This window comes from Aegilops tauschii, chromosome 7 (assembly GCF_002575655.3).
Source record: "Aegilops tauschii subsp. strangulata cultivar AL8/78 chromosome 7, Aet v6.0, whole genome shotgun sequence".
NCBI lineage: Eukaryota > Viridiplantae > Streptophyta > Magnoliopsida > Poales > Poaceae > Aegilops > Aegilops tauschii.
In genome coordinates, this window is record NC_053041.3 from 378,040,433 (window position 1) to 378,064,296 (window position 23,864).

At 44.9% G+C, this 23,864-nt stretch overlaps 1 protein-coding gene across 2 annotated transcripts; it reads right to left on the reverse strand.

Annotated features, from left to right (window-relative positions):
• Positions 1 to 14,638: 14,638 nt before the first annotated feature.
• LOC109755827 (mitogen-activated protein kinase 2) lies at positions 14,639 to 21,058 on the reverse strand. 2 transcript variants are annotated; one of them, XM_073503391.1, is made up of 10 exons: positions 20,644 to 21,058; positions 19,684 to 19,783; positions 19,425 to 19,484; positions 18,731 to 18,824; positions 17,336 to 17,553; positions 16,868 to 16,997; positions 16,341 to 16,478; positions 15,912 to 16,244; positions 15,330 to 15,513; positions 14,639 to 15,122 (listed from the first exon to the last, which is right to left on the reverse strand). In XM_073503391.1, the coding sequence occupies exons 1-10, from the start codon at positions 21,056 to 21,058 to the stop codon at positions 14,950 to 14,952; spliced, it is 1,845 nt and encodes a 614-aa protein (XP_073359492.1). In that variant the 3' UTR covers positions 14,639 to 14,949. The 2 variants fall into 2 exon arrangements, with proteins under 2 accessions (XP_073359492.1, XP_020170307.1); XM_020314718.4 differs by lacking the exons at positions 18,731 to 18,824; positions 19,425 to 19,484; positions 19,684 to 19,783; positions 20,644 to 21,058 and having other exon boundaries at positions 17,336 to 17,880.
• Between the last annotated feature and the right edge of the window lie 2,806 nt (positions 21,059 to 23,864).

The following is a 23,864-nucleotide window of genomic DNA, read 5'->3' on the forward strand; positions in this document are numbered from 1 at the left end:
TTGAGTTTTATTTCATGCACCCTTGCTTGATTGCTTATGTATGTATTGTTTGTTTGCGATAGAGTATCCGGAGTGCGAAGCGTGCTACTACGAGTCTCTAGGTTTCACGGATCATCAGCAAGGCAAGTAACACTTTGATCATACTTTTCATCACCCAGTTTTATTGCATTAGATCAATCCTCAAACAGTTGCATGATTAGGATCGGATTTATATGTGGGTTTTGGGAAGTAGATGAGGTAGTACCTATTGTCCTGTTTACTATCAAACCTTTGGGAGTTACTTCTACGTTGCTTATATTGCTATGCTATGCTCGTAGACGTGGATTGGGTTTGAGTAAATTCTTCATGACAGATGTGAGATTATTAATTGATGGTTCAACTTAAGGTGGCTACTTTAATTTACATCTGGGTGGATTGAGGCACCTGGAGAAACCAGTGTTGCCTGTATTTTTGGATATCCCGGAGTACCCGTGTGATCATCCTATGGACCGCCACCCAGACTCAAAGGGATCATGAGATTATTCATGTAGAAACTTCCGTGTGCAGCCACAAGCTATTATGGGCTCTAGCATAGTTGAGTAGGTTACATGACCTCTTGAAGAGGTGGGCTAGCAGATGTAGGGGAAAGTAGGTGTAACTGTCCACCCGGAGTAAAGAGTAGTGTTTCTGAAAGACTGTGTCTCGGTCATCCGTTTCTCAAACACCATGTAGTGCGAGAAATCAAGCGGAGGCGATCGAGTCTTGTGGGGAAAAGTGCACAAACCTCTGCAGAGTGTACAAACTAATCATGATTAGCCGTGTCCCCGGTTATGGACATCTTGAGTATCTAGTTCTTGGATTATCATGTGAATCTCATCATCATGTTACTTAATTTAATTTGATTGGGTTAATCACGTTCTTAATTGGGATTGAGTTGGAGGTACTTTCTCAATGTTTAACAACCACCATGATAGTTAAATAAAACTTATTCCTTTGTGGTAGGGAAAAATTGGCTTTTCGCAAAACTGTAACCATAGAGCTTTCCACCAGCCAAATATGCATGTAGTGAGAGCATTATTCTGTTCATTACTCTCTATGTGTTACTTTGCCAGCATATTCCATGTGCTGACTCGTTTTCGGGCTGCAACGTATCATGTTGCAGACTTTTCACACGACGAGTAAGGAGCCTTAGGTCGTGGTCTTATACTCAGTGATGCCGTTGGAGTTGATGGACTCACTTTATCTTCCAAGCCTTCCGCTGTTATCGTATTTTAGATGGCCTTAAGCCATATTTATTGTATTGAGTTCTCTTGAACTATTCGATGTAATAAGTGTGTGATTGCTACTCTGTTATAAATCCTTCAAAGTATGGTGCGTGTCAGCATTACCGATCCAGGGATGACACTGATGCACAGAGACTAGACTGTTTGAGGTCTGGTCGCCGCATAGAGACAACAACACATGACGACCATGGTGGCAAACACATTAAGATAAATAACATCACATGCCAACAATTTTTATAACAACACCCAATTTGAATGTTACACAAGACAACACATCCAATTTTGAATTTTACATCCCCCGCAAAAAGTTTTTTTTGAATGTTACACAAGATAAATAACAATAATTGTATGTTGTCAAAGAGAAATAACACATTAAATAAGAAATAACATCGGGTTGTGCTGATACATGGTAGGAAGATAGTTGTTCTAGTTCCTCTTCCAATTTTCAAACATCCTTGTTAGCGTTGAGGGAAAGTGGTTTCATTGTATTCCTTTGCCGCCCATACTGTATTTTTGGTCATATTTGTCTATGTACTTGCGGTGCGAGGGGGGAACTCTTAGGTGTCCGACTTCCCTGAGTGCACCATCCTGATTTTTGAAGGATGAATCACACATCTACCAAACATGGAGAAGTCCATGTTATGCGGTGCAAGAGGGTCAAGATGGAGGAACCTTGACAACCAACCTACACCTTATATAAAGGGACTTGACACCAAGGCAAAGAAGGGACACATGCAACAGCAAATGGTCCCTAGACAAGCTTGATAGTAGATTCGATCTAGACATCCCGTCTACGGTCATCCACATAGAACTCGGCGGCAGACTAAGGCATAGCCTAGTGGTGGGAAGGGGCTGATGCCTTCCTACCCATCCATGTTCAAGGCATGGTACTTGCAATTTGGGTTTGTTGCACCAATTATACTGTAGGGGGTTCCCTTACAGTCTTTCTGTCAAAAAAATAGAACTCGGTGGTTGACATCCAACTCGCCGAGAGCCTCATTGCATTCGTCCATTGGGATATCACCTGATATAATCCATATAAGTAGGAGTGGGGCTATTACCTACCATAGGGGCACAAACCTAGGTAAATATGTGTCATGTGTTTTTCTGGTAACCCAAGGTTACATCCCAGTACCAAACAAATCTATGTGCAACTACCATACTGCTCTTGGGTCCTTTGTGAAGCATCCTTGACAGTTGGCCACATGAAACGTCCATCCTTTGTCTTCATAGTATAGAATGAGACACAATTTTTAGCTTTACTAAACAATTTTGTTGCCATGTAATACTTTTCACTTCTTTCATGTGCACCACAACACATAACTTTGGTCATGATAGCTTCAATTTTAGATGTCAAGTTGACAGCAACAAATGCAGCCAATGACTTACCAGAAGTGTAAGGATCAACCATACTCTTGAAATATTTTTGCATACAAGTCTATTTCATCTTTGGGATAGCGCCAACTCCGAGTGGACACTCTCAAGACCCATGCGCCTTGTTCAATGGGCGTAAAAACTACTTCCCAAACTCCATCATATACTTCACACACACACACACACACACACACACACCTTGTTTTACTATGTAAAAGAACACTTGAAGTTAGCGAAAAGTTGTAGTGCCAAAGGTAGAAGAAATAAACAAGATGGTAATTCTACCTTTATGGTTTCTTTCCACTTATCATTGGCTGAAACAATATTATTCTCATGGTCCCAACCATCTCTAGTTGATTTATCTTTAGAATGTTTCCATGCTAACTACAAAGTTTTTATCACATCCCATCTATTTTGGAAGTGTTTTCTGCTATAAGCACTTCTAGCTTTTTGGAAAAACTTCATTTTTAGGTTCTTGTACTCGTTGTTTCTCAAATACGCAATTGGTCTATTTCCAGCTATAACTTCTCCTCAACACAGATTCCACAAAATTCTTGTGCAACAATTGGATCCAATTTTCTTTAGGATTACTACCATGTTCCACTTATGTAATCATCGCACATATATGAACATACATATAAGATAACCATTCAAGATCAGCTAGTACCATGATGATAACAAGCAACCCTTCAAAATCACAAAGTACCATCTATGTAAATGATAACAGCAACTACCATGACCATGTTCAGTACAATGTATGTAAATATACAAAGAAAACATACAAATAAACAACAAGTACAATGATACACCAATATATGCAATGATAGACCAATTTATGCTGTCGTACACTAAGAAAAAGAAGAAGAAAAAGTAACATACATATGACCGATTAAGGATGGCTCAGAAATATTTCTTCCGCTATGGTTCCTTCTTGATTAAGGATGATTCGGAAATTAGATTCTCGGAGGATAAGTTGCTAGGTAATGCTACACTCCAGGAACTATATCCAGCTCTATACAATATTGTGCGTCACAAGGGTGATACTATCGCCAAGTTATTGGAATCATTTCCGCAAATGTGACGTTCTGAAGGGATTTAATTGGACCTAGACTCCAATCGTGGAACATACTACTCCAGCGGTTAACCAAGGTACAGTTGTCACAAGGGTCCGATGTATTTCATTGGAACCTACATGGGAATGGGCAATTCTCACTGAAGTCTATGTATAGAGCTTTGATCCAGTCTGACGTGACAATTGATAATAACAAGAAGATCTAGAAGATGTAGATACTGTTGGGGAACGTAGCAGAAATTCAAAATTTTCTACGCATCACCAAGATCAATCTATGGAGTAATCTAGCAACGAGGGGAAGGGGAGTGAATCTACATACCCTTGTAGATCGCGATGCGGAAGCGTTGCAAGAACGCGGATGAGGGAGTCGTACTCGTAGCGATTCAGATCGCGGTTGATTCCGATCTAAGCACCGAAAGAACGGTGCCTCCGCGTTCAACACACGTGCAGCCCGGTGACGTCTCCCACGCCTTGATCCAGCAAGGAGAGAGGGAGAGGTTGGGGAAGACTCCATCCAGCAGCAACACGACGGCATGGTGGTGTTGGAGGAGCGTGGCAATCCCGCAGGGCTTCGCCAAGCACCGCGGGAGATGAGGAGGAGGAAGAGGGGTAGGGCTGCACCAAAAGGAGACGTTCTCATGTCTGTATGGCAGCCCAAACCTCAACTATATATAGGGGGGAGGGGGCTGCGCCCCCCTTAGGGTTTCCCACCCCAAGAGGAGGCGGCCAGCCCTAGATCCCATCAAAGGGGGGCGGCCAAGGGGAGGAGAGGGGGGGCGCCCCACTAGATGGGCCCTAAGGCCCATCTGGACCTAGGGTTTGCCCCCTCCCACTCTCCCATGCGCCTGGGTCTTGGTGGGGGGGGGGGGGCGCACCAGCCCACCTGGGGCTGGTCCCCTCCCACACTTGGCCCACGCAGCCTTCTGGGGCTGGTGGCCCCACTTGGTGGACCCCCGGGACCCTCCCGGCGGTCCCGGTACATTACCGATTTCACCCGAATCTTTTCCGGTGACCAAAACAGGACTTCCCATATATAAATCTTTACCTCCGGACCATTCCGGAACTCCTCGTGACGTCTGGGATCTCATCCGGGACTCCGAACAACATTCGGTAACCACGTACATACTTTCCCTATAACCCTAGCGTCATCGAACCTTAAGCGTGTAGACCCTACGGGTTCGGGAACCATGCAGACATGACCGAGACGTTCTCCGGTCAATAACCAACAGCGGGATCTGGATACCCATGTTGGCTCCCACATGTTCCACGATGATCTCATCGGATGAACCACGATGTCGGGGATTCAATCAATCCCGTATTCAATTCCCTTTGTCTATCGATATGTTACTTGCCCGAGATTCGATCGTCGGTATCCCTATACCTTGTTCAATCTCGTTACCGGCAAGTCTCTTTACTCGTTCCGTAACTCACATCATCCCGTGATCAACTCCTTGGTCACATTGTGCACATAATGATGATGTCCTACCGAGTGGGCCCAGAGATACCTCTCCGTTTACACGGAGTGACAAATCCCAGTCTCGATTCGTGCCAACCCAACAGACACTTTCGGAGATACCCGTAGTGCACCTTTATAGCCACCCAGTTACGTTGTGACATTTGGCACACCCAAAGCATTCCTACGGTATCCGGGAGTTGCACAATCTCATGGTCTAAGGAAGTGATACTTGACATTAGAAAAGCTCTGAGCAAACGAACTACACGATCTTGTGCTAGGCTTAGGATTGGGTCTTGTCCATCACATCATTCTCCTAATGATGTGATCCCGTTATCAACGACATCCAATGTCCATGGTCAGGAAACCGTAACCATCTATTGATCAACGAGCTAGTCAACTAGAGGCTTACTAGGGACATGGTGTTGTCTATGTATCCACACATGTATCTGAGTTTCCTATCAATACAATTCAAGCATGGATAATAAACGATTATCATGAACAAGGAAATATAATAATAACCTATTTATTATTGCCTCTAGGGCATATTTCCAACAGTCTCCCACTTGCACTAGAGTCAATAATCTAGTTCACATCACCATGTGATTAACACTGACAGGTCATATCACCATGTGACCAACACCCAAGAGTTTACTAGAGTCAACAATCTAGTTCACATCTCTATGTGATTAACACTCAATGAGTTCTGGTTTGATCATGTTATGCTTGTGAGAGAGGTTATTAGTCAACGGGTCTGAACCTTTCAGATTTGTGTGTGCTTTACGAATATCTATGTCATCTTTGTGGATGCTACCACGCGCTATTTGGAGCCATTTCAAATAATTGCTCTACTATACGAATCCGGTTTACTACTCAGAGTCATCCGGATTAGTGTCAAAGTTCGCATCGACGTAACCCTTTACGACGAACTCCTTTTCACCTCCATAATCGAGAAAATTCCTTAGTCCACTAGATACTAAGGATAAGTTCGACCGCTGTCATGTGATCCATTCCCGGATCACTATTGTACCCCTTGACCAACTCATGGCAAGGCACACTTCATGTGCGGTACACAGCATAGCATACTGTAGAGCCTACATCTAAAGCATAGGGGACGACCTTCGTCCTTTCTCTCTCTTATGCTGTGGTCAGGTCTTGAGTCTTACTCAATACTCACACCTTGTAACACAGCCAAGAACTTCTTCTTTGCTGATCTATTTTGAACTCTTTCAAAATCATGTCAAGGTGTGCGTTCTTTGAAAGTATCATCGGGCATCTTGATCTATCTCTATAGATCTTGATGCCCAATATGTAAGTAGCTTTTATCCAGGTCTTCCTTTGAAAACTCCTTTCAAACAACCCTTTATGCTTTCCAGAAATTTTACATCATTTCGGATCAACAATATGTCATTCACATATACTTATCAGAAATGTTGTAGCGCTCCCACTCACTTTATTGTAAATACAAGTTTCTAACAAACTTTGTATAAACCCAAAAACTTTGATCACTCCATCAAAGTGTATATTCTGACTCCGAGATGCTTGCTCTAATCCATGGAAGGATCGCTGGAGCTAGCATACCTTTTAGCATCCTTAGGATCGACAAAAACTTTCTGATTGTATCACATACAACCTTTCCTTACGAAAACTGGTAAGGAAACTTGTTTTGACATCCATCTGCTAGATTTCACAAATGCAGATAATGCTAACATGATTCCGACGGACTTAAGCACCGCTACGGATGAGAAAATCTCATCGTAGTCAACTCCTTGAACTTGTGGAAATACTCTTTGCCACAAGTCGAGCTTCATAGACGGCAACATTACCGTCCTTGTCCGTCTTCTTCTTAAAGATCCATTTATCTCAATGGCCTTACGACCATCAAGCAGTACTCTCAAAGTCTATACTTTGTTTTCATACATGGATCCTCTCGGATTTTATGGCTTCTAACCGTTTGTCGGAATATGGGCCCACCATCGCTTCTCCATAGCTCGTAGGTTCAGTGTTGTCCTACAACATGATATCTCAGACAGGATCACGTACCACTCTGAAGTAGCACGCATCCTCGTCGTCCTACGAGGTTTGGTAGTGACTTGATCCGAAGTTTCATGATCACTGTCATAAGCTTCCACTTCAATTGGTGTAGGTGCCACAGGAACAACTTCCTGTGCCCTGCTACACACTAGTTGAAGTGACGGTTCTATAACCTTATCAAGTCTCCACCATCCTCCCACTCAATTCTTTCGAGAGAAACTTTTCCTCGAGAAAGGACTCGTTTCTAGAAACAATTACTTTTGCTTCCAGATCTGAAATAGGAGGTATACCCAACTGTTTTGGGTTTTCTATGAAGATGTATTTATCCGCTTTGGGTTCGAGCTTATCAGCCTGAAACTTTTTCACATAAGCATCGCAGCCCCAAACTTTTAAGAAACGACAACTTAGGTTTCTATAAACGGTGTCGTCTCAACGGAATTGCGTGGTGCCCCTTTTAAAGTGAATGCGGTTGTCTCTAATGCCTAACCCATAAACGACAGTGGTAATTTGATAAGAAACATCATGGTATGCACCATATCCAATAGGGTGCAGTTATGATGTTCGGACACACCATCACACTATGGTGTTCCAGGCGGTATTAATTGTGAAACACTTTCCACAATGTCTTAATTGTGTGCCAAACTCGTAACTCAGATATCTCTATGATCATATCATAGACATTTTATCCTCTTGTCACGACAATCTTCAACTTCACTCTGAAATTACTTGAACCTTTCAATAATTCAGACTTGTGTTTCATCAAGTAAATATTCTCAGCATCTACTCAAATCATCTGTGAAGTAAGAACATAATGATATCCACTGCATGCCTCAGCACTCATTGGACTGCATACATCAAAATGTATTACTTCCAATAAGTTGCTCTCTTGTTCCATCTTACTGAAAACGAGGCTTTTCAGTCATCTTGCCCATGTGGTATGATTTGCATGTCTCAAGTGATTCATAATCAAGTGAGTCCAAACGATCCATCTGTATGGAGTTTCTTCATGCATATATACCAATTGACATGGTTCGCATGTCTCAATCTTTTCAAAAACGAGTGAGTCCAAAGATCCACCTACATGGAGCTTCTTCATGCGTTCTACACCAATATGACTCAAGTGGCAGTGCCACAAGTATGTGGTACTATCATTACTATCTTATATCTTTTGGCATGAACATGTGTATCACTACGATCGAGATTCATTTTAGGTGCAAGACCATTGAAGGTATTATTCAAATAAACAGAGTAACCATTATTCTCCTTAAATGAATAACCGTATTGCGATAAACATAATCCAATCATGTTTATGCTCAACGCAAACACCAAATAACAATTATTTAGGTTTGACACCAATCTCGATGGTAGAGGGAGCATGCGATGCTTGATCACATCAACCTTGGAAACACTTCCAACACATATCGTCATCTCACCTTTAGCTAGTCTCCATTTATTCCGCAGCTTTTATTTCGAGTTACTAACACTTAGCAACCGAACCGGTATCTAATACCCTTGTGCTGCTCGGAGTACTAGTAAAGTACACATTCATATAATGTATATCCAATATACTTCTGTCGACCTTGCCTGCCTTCTCATCTACCAAGTATCTAGGGTAGTACTGCTTCAGTGACCGTTCCCCTCATTACAGAAGCACTTAGTCTCGGGTTTGGGTTCAACCTTGGGATTCTTCACTAGAGCAGCAAATGACTTGTTGTTTCATGAAGTATCCCTTTTTCCCTTGCCCTTCTTAAAACTAGTGGTTTTACTAACCATCAACAATTGATGCTCCTTCTTGATTTCTACTCTCGCGGTGTCAAACATCGCGAATAGCTCAAGGATCATCATAACTATCCCTGATATGTTATAGTTCATCACGAAGCTCTACTAGCTTGGTGGCAGTGACTATGGAGAACTATCACTATCTCATCTGGGAGATTAACTCCCACTCGATTCAAGTGATTGTGGCACTCAGACAATCTGAGCACATGCTCAACGATTGAGCTTTTCTCCCTTAGTGTGCAGGCTTAAGAAACTTGTCAGAGGTCTCATACCTCTTGACGTGGGCACTAGTCTCAAATCCCAATTTCAGTCTTCGGAACATCTCATATGTTCTGCGACGTTTCAAAAACGTCTTTGGTGCCACAATTCTAAACCGTTAGCATTACGCACTGAACTATCACGTAGTTATCAAAACGTGTATGTCAGATGTTCCGCAACATCTACAGACGACGCTGAGGTTCAGCACACCGAGCGGTGCATTAAGGACATAAGCCTTCTGTGCAGCAATGAGGACAATCCTCAGTTTACGGACCCAGTCCGCATAATTGCTACTACCAACTTTCAACTAAATTTTCTCTAGGAACATATCTTAACCAGTAGAACTAAAGCATATGACATAATTTGCAAATACCTATTTGACTATGTTCATGATAATGAAGTTCATCTGATTATGAACTCCCACTCAGATAGACATCCCTCTGGTCATCTAAGTGAAACATGATCCGAGTTTAACTAGGCCGTGTCCGATCATCACGTGAGACGGACTAGTCAAGATCGGTGAACATCTCCATGTTGATCGTATCTTCTATACGACTCATGCTCGACCTTTCGGTCCTCCGTGTTCCGAGGCCATGTCTGTACATGCTAGGCTCGTCAAGTCAACCTAAGTGTATTGCGTGTGTTCCGAGGCCATGTCTGTACATGCTAGGCTCGTCAACACCCGTTGTATTCGAACGTAAGAATCTATCACACCCGATCATCACGTGGTGCTTCGAAACGACGAACCTTCGCAACGGTGCACAGTTAGGGTGAACACTTTCTTGAAATTATTATAAGGGATCATCCTACTTGCTACCGTCGTTCTAAGCAAATAAGATGCAAAAACATGATAAACATCACATGCAATCAAATAGTGACATGATATGGCCAATATCATTATGCTCCTTTGATCTCCATCTTCGGGGCACCATGATCATCTTTGTCACTGGCATGACACCATGATCTCCATCATCATGATCTCCATCATTGTGTCTTCATGAAGTTGTCACGCCAACGATTACTTCTACTTCTATGGCTAACTCGTTTAGCAACAAAGTAAAGTAATTTACATGGCGTTATTCAATGACACGCAGGTCATACAAAATAATAAAGACAACTCCTATGGCTCCTGCCGGTTGTCATTCTCATCGACATGCAAGTCGTGATTCCTATTACAAGAATATGATCAATCTCATACATCACATATATCATTCATCACATCTTCTGGCCATATCACATCACATAGCACTTGCTGCAAAAACAAGTTAGACGTCCTCTAATTGTTGTTGCAAGTTTTTACGTGGCTTGTATAGGTTTCTAGCAAGAACGTTTCTTACCTACGTAAGACCACAACGTGATATGCCAATTTCTATTTACCCTTCATAAGGACCCTTTTCATCGAATCCGTTCCGACTAAAGTGGGAGAGACAGACACCCGCTAGCCACCTTATGCAACTAGTGCATGTCAGTCGGTGGAACCTGTCTCACGTAAGCGTACGTGTAAGGTCGGTCCGGGCCGCTTCATCCCACAATGCCGCCGAAACAAGATAAGACTAGTAGCGGCAAGAAGAATTGGCAACATCAACGCCCACAACTACTTTGTGTTCTACTCGTGCATAGAAACTACGCATAGACCTAGCTCATGATGCCACTGTTGGGGAACGTAGCAGAAATTCAAAATTTTCTACGCATCACCAAGATCAATCTATGGAGTAATCTAGCAACGAGGGGAAGGGGAGTGAATCTACATACCCTTGTAGATCGCGATGCGGAAGCGTTGCAAGAACGCGGATGAGGGAGTCGTACTCGTAGCGATTCAGATCGCGGTTGATTCCGATCTAAGCACCGAAAGAACGGTGCCTCCGCGTTCAACACACGTGCAGCCCGGTGACGTCTCCCACGCCTTGATCCAGCAAGGAGAGAGGGAGAGGTTGGGGAAGACTCCATCCAGCAGCAACACGACGGCATGGTGGTGTTGGAGGAGCGTGGCAATCCCGCAGGGCTTCGCCAAGCACCGCGGGAGATGAGGAGGAGGAAGAGGGGTAGGGCTGCGCCAAAAGGAGACGTTCTCATGTCTGTATGGCAGCCCAAACCTCAACTATATATAGGGGGGAGGGGGCTGCGCCCCCCTTAGGGTTTCCCACCCCAAGAGGAGGCGGCCAGCCCTAGATCCCATCAAAGGGGGGCGGCCAAGGGGAGGAGAGGGGGGGCGCCCCACTAGATGGGCCCTAAGGCCCATCTGGACCTAGGGTTTGCCCCCTCCCACTCTCCCATGCGCCTGGGTCTTGGTGGGGGGGGGGGGGGCGCACCAGCCCACCTGGGGCTGGTCCCCTCCCACACTTGGCCCACGCAGCCTTCTAGGGCTGGTGGCCCCACTTGGTGGACCCCCGGGACCCTCCCGGCGGTCCCGGTACATTACCGATTTCACCCGAATCTTTTCCGGTGACCAAAACAGGACTTCCCATATATAAATCTTTACCTCCGGACCATTCCGGAACTCCTCGTGACGTCTGGGATCTCATCCGGGACTCCGAACAACATTCGGTAACCACGTACATACTTTCCCTATAACCCTAGCGTCATCGAACCTTAAGCGTGTAGACCCTACGGGTTCGGGAACCATGCAGACATGACCGAGACGTTCTCCGGTCAATAACCAACAGCGGGATCTGGATACCCATGTTGGCTCCCACATGTTCCACGATGATCTCATCGGATGAACCACGATGTCGGGGATTCAATCAATCCCGTATTCAATTCCCTTTGTCTATCGATATGTTACTTGCCCGAGATTCGATCGTCGGTATCCCTATACCTTGTTCAATCTCGTTACCGGCAAGTCTCTTTACTCGTTCCGTAACTCACATCATCCCGTGATCAACTCCTTGGTCACATTGTGCACATAATGATGATGTCCTACCGAGTGGGCCCAGAGATACCTCTCCGTTTACACGGAGTGACAAATCCCAGTCTCGATTCGTGCCAACCCAACAGACACTTTCGGAGATACCCGTAGTGCACCTTTATAGCCACCCAGTTACGTTGTGACGTTTGGCACACCCAAAGCATTCCTACGGTATCCGGGAGTTGCACAATCTCATGGTCTAAGGAAGTGATACTTGACATTAGAAAAGCTCTGAGCAAACGAACTACACGATCTTGTGCTAGGCTTAGGATTGGGTCTTGTCCATCACATCATTCTCCTAATGATGTGATCCCGTTATCAACGACATCCAATGTCCATGGTCAGGAAACCGTAACCATCTATTGATCAACGAGCTAGTCAACTAGAGGCTTACTAGGGACATGGTGTTGTCTATGTATCCACACATGTATCTGAGTTTCCTATCAATACAATTCAAGCATGGATAATAAACGATTATCATGAACAAGGAAATATAATAATAACCTATTTATTATTGCCTCTAGGGCATATTTCCAACAGATACCTCTTAAGAATAAAATCTTTGCATGGTATCTTTGTCACAGAGTCATTCTTACTAAAGATAGCCTTTTTTTACAGAAAGACTGTAAGGGAACCCCCTACAGTATAATTGTTGCAACAAACCCAAATTGCAAGTGCCATGCCTTGAACCTGGGTGGGTGGGAAGGCATCAGCCTCTTCCCACCACTAGGCTATGCCTTAGTCTGAAAGATAGCCTTATTAAGAGAAATTGACATGGAAGTACGTAATGTGTCTTTTGTTTGCATGATGAGACAATAAAACATTTGTTCTTCCAATGTAAATTGGCTCATTCTATATGGCCAGTCATCCAAATAGCTTCTGATTTGTACTGTCCTTGTAGTGTTGCTAATATATTTGGCAACTGGGTACATGGGATTGATCACAGGTTTAGAATTCTTCTCAGGGTGGGAGCGCTTGCCGTGATTTGGTCGCTTTGGCTATGTAGAAATGATAAGGTTTTTAACGATAAAAGTACTTCTCTTATGCATGTTATCTACAGATGTACCGGGACTCTTCGTTTATGGCCCTCTCTACAATGAGTGGAGAATCGAGACCTGTTTACGGAGGTGTGTACGTGATTGGAGGCTATGGCGAGGGGTACTTTTACCCAACATGGGGGGCAACATACATGTTTAGGTGTTATACATATCATACATGTTTCCTTCTATTTCGCCTTCTTTTATTTTGGCTTGGTGTGAGGACTTTGTTGGCTGTGTGCATCTTAGTTATGCAGAGGTCAGGTGTTTACTTAAATGTTTTAAGTAATAAAGCGCCCCTTTTCGAAAAAATATGACCGATTAGACTATTTTGGAGGAGTGTGAAGGACTCACCATGCTCTGATTCTTGTTGTGAGGCAGAGAGGCATCATCAGCAACAGTAAGAGAGGCTTGTAGTTGACGAGATAGGTTGGGAAGCCAGAGAGCAGACATGAGGCAACATGGAGGCATGTGGCCGATGGTAGCTACGTTGGGTAGCAGGTGCCAGGTGGCACGCCAGAGAAGGAGGCATGTGCTCTGGCCACCAGCGAGGCTAGAAGAGGCAGGTGGCGGAGACCCTAACCCACCAATCTCGTTGACGGAGGATGCTCAGAGGCACAATGGAAGCTTATGGATTGGAGTGTGAATAGAGGGAGGAGGCAAAGGCGGTCTAATCTGACCCTGTTCTACCACTCTGTCGGAGGGGAGAATAGTTGTCTTGGACCTCCCCATCGACCCCTGTTGCATGACGATGCAATAGTATTAGTCAATATTATGGGGCTAAGATTTGTTAGTAGCTATGTGTTCTCTCTCCCTCTCTCTCTATCTCGGGCATATGAGCTGCCGAACACAATTGTGACCTTGGGCATTATTAATGCAGGTAAACTATATGATGTATCTCTGATTATGAATTTCTTTATCTTGGATTGAACCTTATTCATATTGTGTATTGAACTTTGAGAACCATGAGACCATATGGCGATTGTTTAGTAAATTGTTTTGGGAGACACCTCAGGTGACAATGGCGTGCCCATTAGATCTAGATTAGAAAGACAACACTGGGTGTGATTCTTTACCATGCCTGTGGGGTCTCATTCTATTTTCATCCAATAAAATGAGAACTTTGGGTGTGATCCTTTACCACATTTTGTGAGGTTATATCATACTCTATATGTTAATGAAGTTATTAATGTTGCGAGTTGCCACTAGTGAACCATTAAAACCTCATTTTACTCATTTCTGTACACTTTTATTTAGCTAGTTTTATTTATTCCAAAAATACAAAAACACTTATATCATGCAAATTATCAATCTCTTGGTCAAACTAGTGCAACTGCACAATTGACAACTTTGTTAGGTGTATTGGGGACACAATAGACTACATGTATATTGATTGCAGGGTTTAGAACACAATAATAATAAGTAACATCCGTTGGATGGTGAACAACACTGACAACGGAAGAGTGGCCGGAAACTGTAATACCATAGTCCATAACTCAGGTCTTGTTAAGCATACAACAAAAAGGGGGTAGATACAACCTAACATGATACAGATAATGGCCCCACTTTTTTTGGCTAACAAATTATTGATCAAGCATTCATGGTTCTTAAATTTCCAGGTTTTCGACGTCATGGTGTCATCAACAAGCCGTATGACAAGATGCTGAGACGTGATCACTGATTACTCTGTACATCGTGCTGTCAGCTCATGTATTTTCCCACGGAGCTGATAGATTTGCCATTTGAAATTGCTTCTTTTCTACATTGGGAACTTTTCAGTGAATTGATTCAGGGTTGAACTTCAGAGCCTCCCTCCAAATGAGTTCTTTAATATCTTCCTCAGTAAATGATGGCTGCTCAAAGTCGAAGCTGAAAGGCGCTGGGCAGACAGGTTCATCATTTATCTCATGAAGGGATGCTAAATAAGGATGGCATAGAGCCTCATCAACTGCGAAGCCACCAAGAAAGAAAAATAAAGGTTAAACTTCCAAGAGAAAGTTCCTCGTAATATTTCTTACATTAATGGTTTAATTAACGTAAGAAGTGTCATTTCAACTTGGTTTTAATAATTCGCACACGATTCTGAAATGATGGTTCACATTATTAAATTTGTCATTTTGCAATCAAGCAAGATAATGCTATGCTGCAAGATTACCAGTAATCCTCTTGCTCGGATCAAATACGAGCATCCTCTCAAGCAAATCCATGGCGCCAGTGGACATACTGGGGAACCGTGAACCAAAATGCTGTTTCGGGTATTGAGGAAGAGACCTCACGTATCTGCGGGCATTATCACTTCGAAGAAACCCAAGGCTCGTGTCATCTGGTGAGCCTATCAGCTTTGGATCAAGAATGAATCAGGATTACAAACAGCATCGAGAAGATTTATTAGACATTTCCATTTAGTAGAACAAGAGAAGATGTTAGTGCATCTAGAATAATCACATGCTTGGACCAAAACATTAGTCTGAATGAAGGCATATGCATGAAGTATCATGCTACACCAGATACCAGTGTAAGCTTCAACCTATGTGGTGTACTTGTGCTAATTGAATTGGTAATCCAAGAGATATAAGCATGGAAAAAGCATAGCAGTTGGAACCTATGCTAAATCAGAACTGACAATCAGTGTCAGACTCTGAGGCAAAAAGAGAGCAGGAGAATATACAAAAAGAAGAAAAAAGAAACAGAAGGGAAAAAACAAAATCTTGACTCATGTAGTAGTGAGTGGCCATACCTCAGTAATTAGCCTCAGCTGATGAACATAATCTTTTCCAGGAAACAGTGGCTCCCTCGTAGCAATCTCACCGAGGATGCAACCCACTGACCAGATATCAATTGCTGCAGTGTACTCCGAGCAGTTGAGCAGGAGCTCCGGTGCCCTGTACCACCGAGTAACAACATACTCCATCATGAAGTCAGTCTCAGTGGTGGTCCTAGCCAAGCCAAAATCTCCAATCTTGAGTTCACACTTGGCATTGAGCAGCAGGTTGCTCGGCCTGAGGTCCCGGTGCAAGACCTTTGCTGAATGCACATACTTCAATCCTCGGAGCACTTGGTAGAGAAAATACTGCATCATGAAAATGTTAAGGTGAAAGGAAAGCTGACCAATTGTGGAATGTTTGGACTGATGCTGATGGGATGATGGAAAGAACAATGTACATACCTGACAGTGATCATCTGTGAGTGGCTGGTTTGATCTTAGAAGGTGGTGAAGATCAGTGTCCATCAGTTCGTAGACGATGTAAACATCATTGAAGTTCTCCCGCCTTGGTGGGCGTATGATGTCCTTTATTGAAATCACCTGCCAAAAGTCATATTTTGTCATGATCATACCACCAAATTCAGGGTCACACCATATATATTTTCGATATCATACGTGGAGATAATCACACATCATGTGGACTTATGTTGCAAGATAGTTCAAAGTTTAAACACAGTAGCACAGGTAGGGAACTTCAAATTTTGTCACACATGTCGTCTGCATAGTAACTAAATAATGACAGGCGATTCTGGCTTTGAAAGAAAATCACCAGAATTTCCGGCAGATCTCCTCAGGACGGCTTACCTTTGCTATAAACTACAGAGTTAACCATGGTCAAATAGAAATCACAAAACATTTCAATTATAAGCATGTGAACCACAGAGGTTTATCGCAAGAAGGCACATGGGAGAGAAGGAAAGATGGCTCACATTCTCATGATTCATGTGGCGAAGCAGCTTTACTTCTCGCAAAGTGCGTTTGGCATCGATCTGGTTGTCAAACGCATTACCAATCTTCTTGATAGCGACCTCCTCACGAGTCTGTGCATTTACAGCAGCACTGAAGAAGAAGATCACAGAAAATAATTTGTCACCACAGGCTCAAAATCAACAAGAAACAGCTCTTGTTTCCTTTTAGTATTGAGAAGCTATTTTTGCTGTTAAATATAGCCATACCATAACAATTAACTAGTACTGGTCCATTATAGAAAGCTTTATGGTTTAATACTATATACGCTAGGCTATGGTAATCTGTAGCTTTAATCAAGACCCACTTTCAGTCGTATATGCTACAGTGAACTCGCAACAGGATCGCAATTAGCTGATCGAGCAAAGCAATCCATATTCTGAGGTAACTGAGGAATATAGGCGAGCAGATGCAGCGCATGACGTACGTACCAGATGATGCCGCAGGCGCCGCGGCCGACAGGTCGGATGGGCGGGACGTACTTAGCAGAGACCTCAAAGAGGTTGCCGTAGACGTTGTACTGCACGTACCTGCCGCCGTGGGTGAGCGTGCCCTTGATCTGCGCCTCGCCGCCGAGGCCATGGCCGCCGCCGTGGCCTCCTCCTCCTGCCCCGGCACCTCCACCCTCCATGCGCATCGACCCGCACGCCTGCGCGCGAATACCTTGATCGAGGAGCTAGCCAAGAAAGAAAGAAACGCACGCCGCGGGGAGGATGAGAGAGAGAGAGAGAGAGAGAGATTGCTAGCTTGGTTGGATGGACGAGGGAGGAGATAAGAGCGTTGGGGAAAAGGGGAAAAAGGAGGAGAGGAAGCTTTTTGGAGGGAAAATGCCCGTGATCCGGCGAGGAGTTGGTTGGCTTGCTGCTCCAGACCATTCCCGCCTCCCTTTTCTCGCCCCCCTCCCCTTGAGCCTTCAATTCTCTTCCCTTCCCTTCGCTTGTGCATGGCAGCAGCCTGCTTTGCTCCTTTCTTGCATACAGTACTACTTGGTTTTCTTTCTTCTCGGCTATAGTGGTCGCTGTCCTTTGATTTCTTTTGTTGTAGTAGCTCTTTTGGCCCGGCTGATATGACATTTCTGTCACACCTAGCTGATCTTACCTGCGGAACCTAGTCCATGGAATTCAATTTTTTTTTTGAGAAATTACGTTAAGCATGCAAAGTTAGGTTGTTTTTTAAATTTCCACGCCTGGTTGATCTTCGGTTATAGGAAGAAAACCTGCCGATGGAACTTAGATTTGATTACAACATTTTGGATTCACGGTTCTTGCAGTTGGTCATTCGTTGGTTACCGCCATGTAAAATTTGAATGTAAGCGTAATACTAATATTTATGTATGTTTAATAGACGTGCTATAGTGAATTCCGTGTTGATATGTTACTTTCGACACATGGCCACTCACGTTTGAAATCCGACTATGAAATCTGAATACGCATTCAAGATTTTGAATTTTTGTTAACTCTTTCGAGAAGAAGGGTGTATCGCCTGCCTTTGCATCCATTCATGTGCTCAACCACCTTGATTGTGGAGGGTTTTTTAGGGCTCATTTGGATGGCGTCATGGCCAACCACGCCAAATCAAGGCGAGTCAAATAATTGGCGATTGAATTTGTCGTCGCTGATTCGCCCTGGAGTTGGCGTAAAAAGTGAAGTACGGCCAAAATTTTATCGTTGTTTAGAAGTTTTGGCATCCAACCAAACAGACGCCCATGATTTGGGTCAACACTCATATTTGTTGGGGAACGTAGTATTTCAAATTTTTTACCTACGATCACACAAGATCTATCTAGGAGATGCATAGCAACGAGACGGGAGAGTGTGTCCACGTACCCTCATAGACCGAAAGCGGAAGCGTTTAGTAACGCGGTTGATGTAGTCGAACGTCTTCACGATCCAACCGATCCAAGTACCGAACATACGGCACCTCCGTGTTCAACACACGTTCAGCACGATGACGTCCCTCGAGCTCTTGATCCAGTTGAGGACGAGGGAGAGTTCCGTCAGCACGACGGCGTGGCGACGGTGATGATGAAGTTACCGGCGCATGGCTTCGACTAAGCACTACGACGATATGACCGAGGTGTGTAACTGTGGAGTGGGGCACCGCACACGGCTAAGACAAATCTTGGAGTGCCTTTGGAGAGCCCCCCTCACACGTGTATAAAGGGGGGAGGAGAGGAGGCCGACCCTAGAGGGGGCGTGCCAAGGGGGGGGAGTCCTACTTGGACTCCCGGTCCAAGTAGGATTCGCTCCCCCTTCCTATTCCAACTAGGAGAAGGAAGGGAAGGGAGAAGAGGGGAGAAGGAAAGAGGGGGGCGCCGCCCCCTCCTAGTCCAATTCGGACCAGCCCATGGGGGGGCGCGTGGCCGCCCCTTGAGGCCCTCCTCTCCTTTCCACTAAAGCCCATTAAGGCCCATTACTTCCCCGGGGGGTTCCGTTAACCTCCCGGTACTCCGAAATTCACCCGAAACAACCCGAACCGTTCCGGTGTCCGAATGTAACCTTCCAATATATGAATCTTTACCTCTCGACCATTTCGAGACTCCTCGTCATGTCCGTGATCTTATTCGGGACTCCGAACAAACTTCGGTTCATCAAATCACATAACTCATAACACAAATCGTCATCGAACGTTAAGCGTGCGGACCCTACGGGTTCGAGAACTACGTAGACATGACCGAGACACATCTCCAGTCAATAACCAATAGCGGAACCTGGATGCTCATATTGGCTCCTACATATTCTATGAAGATCTTTATCGGTCAAACCGCATAACAACATACGCCATTCCCTTTGTCATCGGTATGTTACTTGCCCGAGATTCGATCATCGGTATCATCATACCTAGTTCAATCTCGTTACCGGCAAGTCTCTTTACTCGTTCTGTAATGCATCATCCCGCAACTAACTCATTAGTCACATTGCTTGCAAGGCTTATAGTGATGTGCATTACCGAGAGGGCCCAGAGATACCTCTCCGATACACGGAGTGACAAATCCTAATCTCGATCTATGCCAACCCAACAAACACCTTCAGATACATCTGTAGAGCATCTTTATAATCACCCGATTACGTTGTGACGTTTGATAGCACACAAGGTTGTAAGGGCACATTTATCCCTTAGTTGTTTTGGTGATTGATGACAATGCTCTTGCGGACTAATCGTGTGCATTGAGTATTTCAGACATTTCTTCACTAGGCACAAGACGATTTGGTGCCCCTCGAAGACTATTGAAGACGGCGTTTCTCTACGTTTCCTTTCGGTGGATTTGAGTCGTAGGAAAGCCGTACTATTAAGAGGGGGTCCGCTTTGGAAAGGTTTGGGTGGAATCATCACGTACACGTCTACTCCTTTTGCACCGCCTTTCCTTTGGCACTTTGGAGCATCCTCCGTCTTTTCTTGTCTATGCAAAATGTCATGTTTGCTGAACTGGGGCATGCGGTAGTACTGCTCCTAGAAGCGGTAGTACCGCAGGCCCTTGCGGTAGTACCGGCCTCTGGCGCGGTAGTACCGCAAGTGCCCACGGTAGTACCGCTTCCCTGGAGCGGTAGTACTCTGGCCTCAGGCCAGGCGCTGTTGCTATTGCGGTAGTAGGGGCGGATGTAATTTTTTACATCCGCGCCCTACACGGTAGTACCGCGCCAGGGGCGCGGTAGTACCGTGCGCTCTGGCCAGGCTCAGCAGCTTGCGCGACAGTAGGAGCGGATGTAATTTTTTACATCCGCACCCCGCGCGATAGTACCGCTCCTGGCTTGCAGTACTACCGTGTCGGATTTTTGCATAGATCCCAACTCAGCGGAAGTTGCCACGGATGTATTTTTATATGTCCGTGCCTTCCCAAAATCTGGACTATCCCTGCCTTGCGGTAGTACCGCAAGGGGGAGAGGTAGTACCACGCCAGCGGTTCTACCGCCCTCTGCTTCATTGCATCTGGGTTGTTCTAGTTTCTGCTGCACGGGCGGTAGTACCACGGGGCCCTGCGGTAGTACTGTGTGCCCTTGCGGTAGTACCACGTCCCCGACGCGGTAGTACCGTGCTACACAGGCTGAGTTGGTGGATAATGGTTGGATTTGTTCCTCCACTATATAAGGGGTGTCTTCTTCTCCGAGTTGACTACCTCTTCCATCCCCAAGCTCCATTGTTGCTTCAAGCTCCATTTTTGCCCGATCTCTCTCCCTAGCCAATCAAACTTGTTGATTTTCTAGGGATTGGTTGAGAAGGCCCCGATCTACACTTCCACCAAGAGAAATTTGATTCCCCCCACTCATCCCTTGCGGATCTTGTTACTCTTGGGTGTTTGAGCACCCTAGACGGTTGAGGTCACCGCGGAGCCATATTCCATTGTGGTGAAGCTTTGTGGTGTCGTTGGGAGCCTCCAATTAAGTTGTGGAGATTGCCCCAACCTTGTTTGTAAAGGTCCGGTCGCCGCCTCCAAGGGCACCAATAGTGGAATCACGACATCTCGCATTGTGTGAGGGCGTGAGGAGAATACGGTGGCCCTAGTGGCTTCTTGGGGAGCATTGTGCCTCCACACCGCTCCAACGCAGACGTGCTTCCCCTCAAAAGGAAGGAACTTCGGTAACACATCCTCGTCTTCACCGGCTCCACTCTTGGTTATCTTGTTCCTTTACTTGTGCAAGCTTATTTGTGTTATATCCCTTGCTTTCTTGTGTGCTTGTTGTTGTTGCATCATATAAGTTGCTCACCTAGTTGTATATCTAGACAACCTACTTTGATGCAAAGTTTAAATTGGTGAAGAAAAGCTAAAAATTGTTAGTTGCCTATTCACCCCCCTCTAGTCAACTATATCGATCCTTTCAATTGGTATCATAGCCTCGTCTCTTTTTAAGGACTTTACCGTCCGAAGCGTATGGTTGACACCGTAGACGGTGGTGAGGAGCACTCCGGTGTGAATCCAATCTCGTCTACGGCAGATGGGGGAACCGCGGTCTCTCGTGAGGAATTCAATGTGGCTTTGGACACATAAAACCTCCATGACGACTGAGGTTGAAAGCATGTTTAATAAATTCTTAGAAGGGCTTAAACTATCTACCGCACCGATGAAAGTGGGTGATCCCACTAACAAGGTGACGGATGCTAACTCCGACAAGGGGGAAGCTACTAGTGAAAAGGCTCCTTCTTCTAGTGGTAAAAATGGCAACGACATCTTTGCCCATGTGGAACCTCCACTTACTTATGGTGGACCGATTCCTTCCACTCATTTGAATCATGCCGGTCCTCCCCCTAAGATTGTGAAAAATGAGGACTTTGATTCTTGGGTTTATCGCTTTAAGCGTCATTTGAACCATGTTAATACTAATATTTGGAGAATCATTGAAGAAGGTTTTTATCCACATGACCGAAGTAACTTCACCCCTAGAGAAGCCGCGGACAATCAATTCAATGAGAATGCTCTCTTCATCATCCAAGATGCAATTCCACCCGAAGATCTTGCTCACCTCCGGCCATTCACCGTGGCCAAGGATGCATGGCGCCACGTTGTGTCCCTCTACCGGGGAAGTGCAAGCATTCAACGCTCCAACTATGAAGTGGTGCAAGATGAAGCCGATGAGTTTGCAATGAAAGAAGATGAAGAACCTCGTGAGCTCTATCGGAGATTAACTACTCTCGTGGTCTCACTCCGAGATCATGGGAGCAAGGATACGGATGACAATTGGATCAAGCGCAAATTCCTCAAGGCCATGATACCTTACCACAAGGCCATATCCTTCTTCATTTGTCAAAGGCTGGATTTCCACACCTTGTCCTCAAGTGAAGTGTTGGATGAGTTTGTGGCTATGAGAATCTTGGACAAGACCGCCGACAATGTGGTGTTACGTTCTCAAAGAGCAAAGAAGCCCAATCTTGCCTTGAAGGCCAAGGCTAGTGTGGAAGAAGAGGGCGTAGAGGAAGAAGAGGAGAGCAACCCCGAAGATCAAAGTATGCTTATCATGAACACATGGCTCTTGCTTCAAGTAAATTTTGGAGCAAGGAGAACACAAGGCCCAACTTCAACAAGAACAACTCAAGTGGCGCGAAGGTCAAGCAATGAGTGAGGACTTGCTATAATTGTGGCAATGTGAGCCATTTTGTTGCGGAATGTCCTTATGAGAAGAGGGAATACAATGGTGATAAGCTCATCCGAAAGGACAAGGCCAAGTCTTTCCCCAACAAGAGCAACTTCACCAAGAAGACTCCTCCCAAGGGGTTGGTGGCACAAGAAGAGTACCATGAGGATCATGATGATGATGAAGACGGTGAGTCGGTTGCCATGGCCTCCATTGCCATTGCGACAACTCCACGGGTGTCTCTTTTCGACTCACCCAATGAGAACATCACCGCCAAGTGCCTCATGGCTAAAGCCACCAACAAGGTAACCCCCAACATCAAAACTACTATCATCAATAATCCTTCGTCGACGGATTGCATTGATGAACATGAGGGGTCCAATGTGGAGGAAAATGAATTTGAGTCTTTTATGAGTAAACTCAAGGGTAAATCCAAGAAGCACTTCGTTGCTCTCCTGGAACAACTTGGTGAAGCCAATGACATGATCGAGGCTCACGAAGATACCATCTCTAAGATGGAGGGGCATAGTCGTGACTATGCCGATGAGATTTCGGATCTTTCCAATGCTCTTGAGGAAGAGCGAGGTCTTCGTTTGGCTCTTGAGGAGTCATACAACGATGACCATGATAAATTAAAGAAAGATCTTGATCATGCACTTGTTGTATCTCGTGTGCTAAACTCCGAGAAGGCCAAGCTTGGGGTTGATCTTGCTAGACTCAAGGAGGAGTTTGATATACTTGACAAGGCTCACAAGGCCTTGAAAGGTGTTCATGCTAACCTAAAGGAGTCTCATGATCAACTCCAAGTGAAGCTAACCAAGGAGAAATCCACTTTTCCTCACATGGTTTTAATTGATAATACAAATGCTACCAACCCATGTTGTGAGCATGTGCA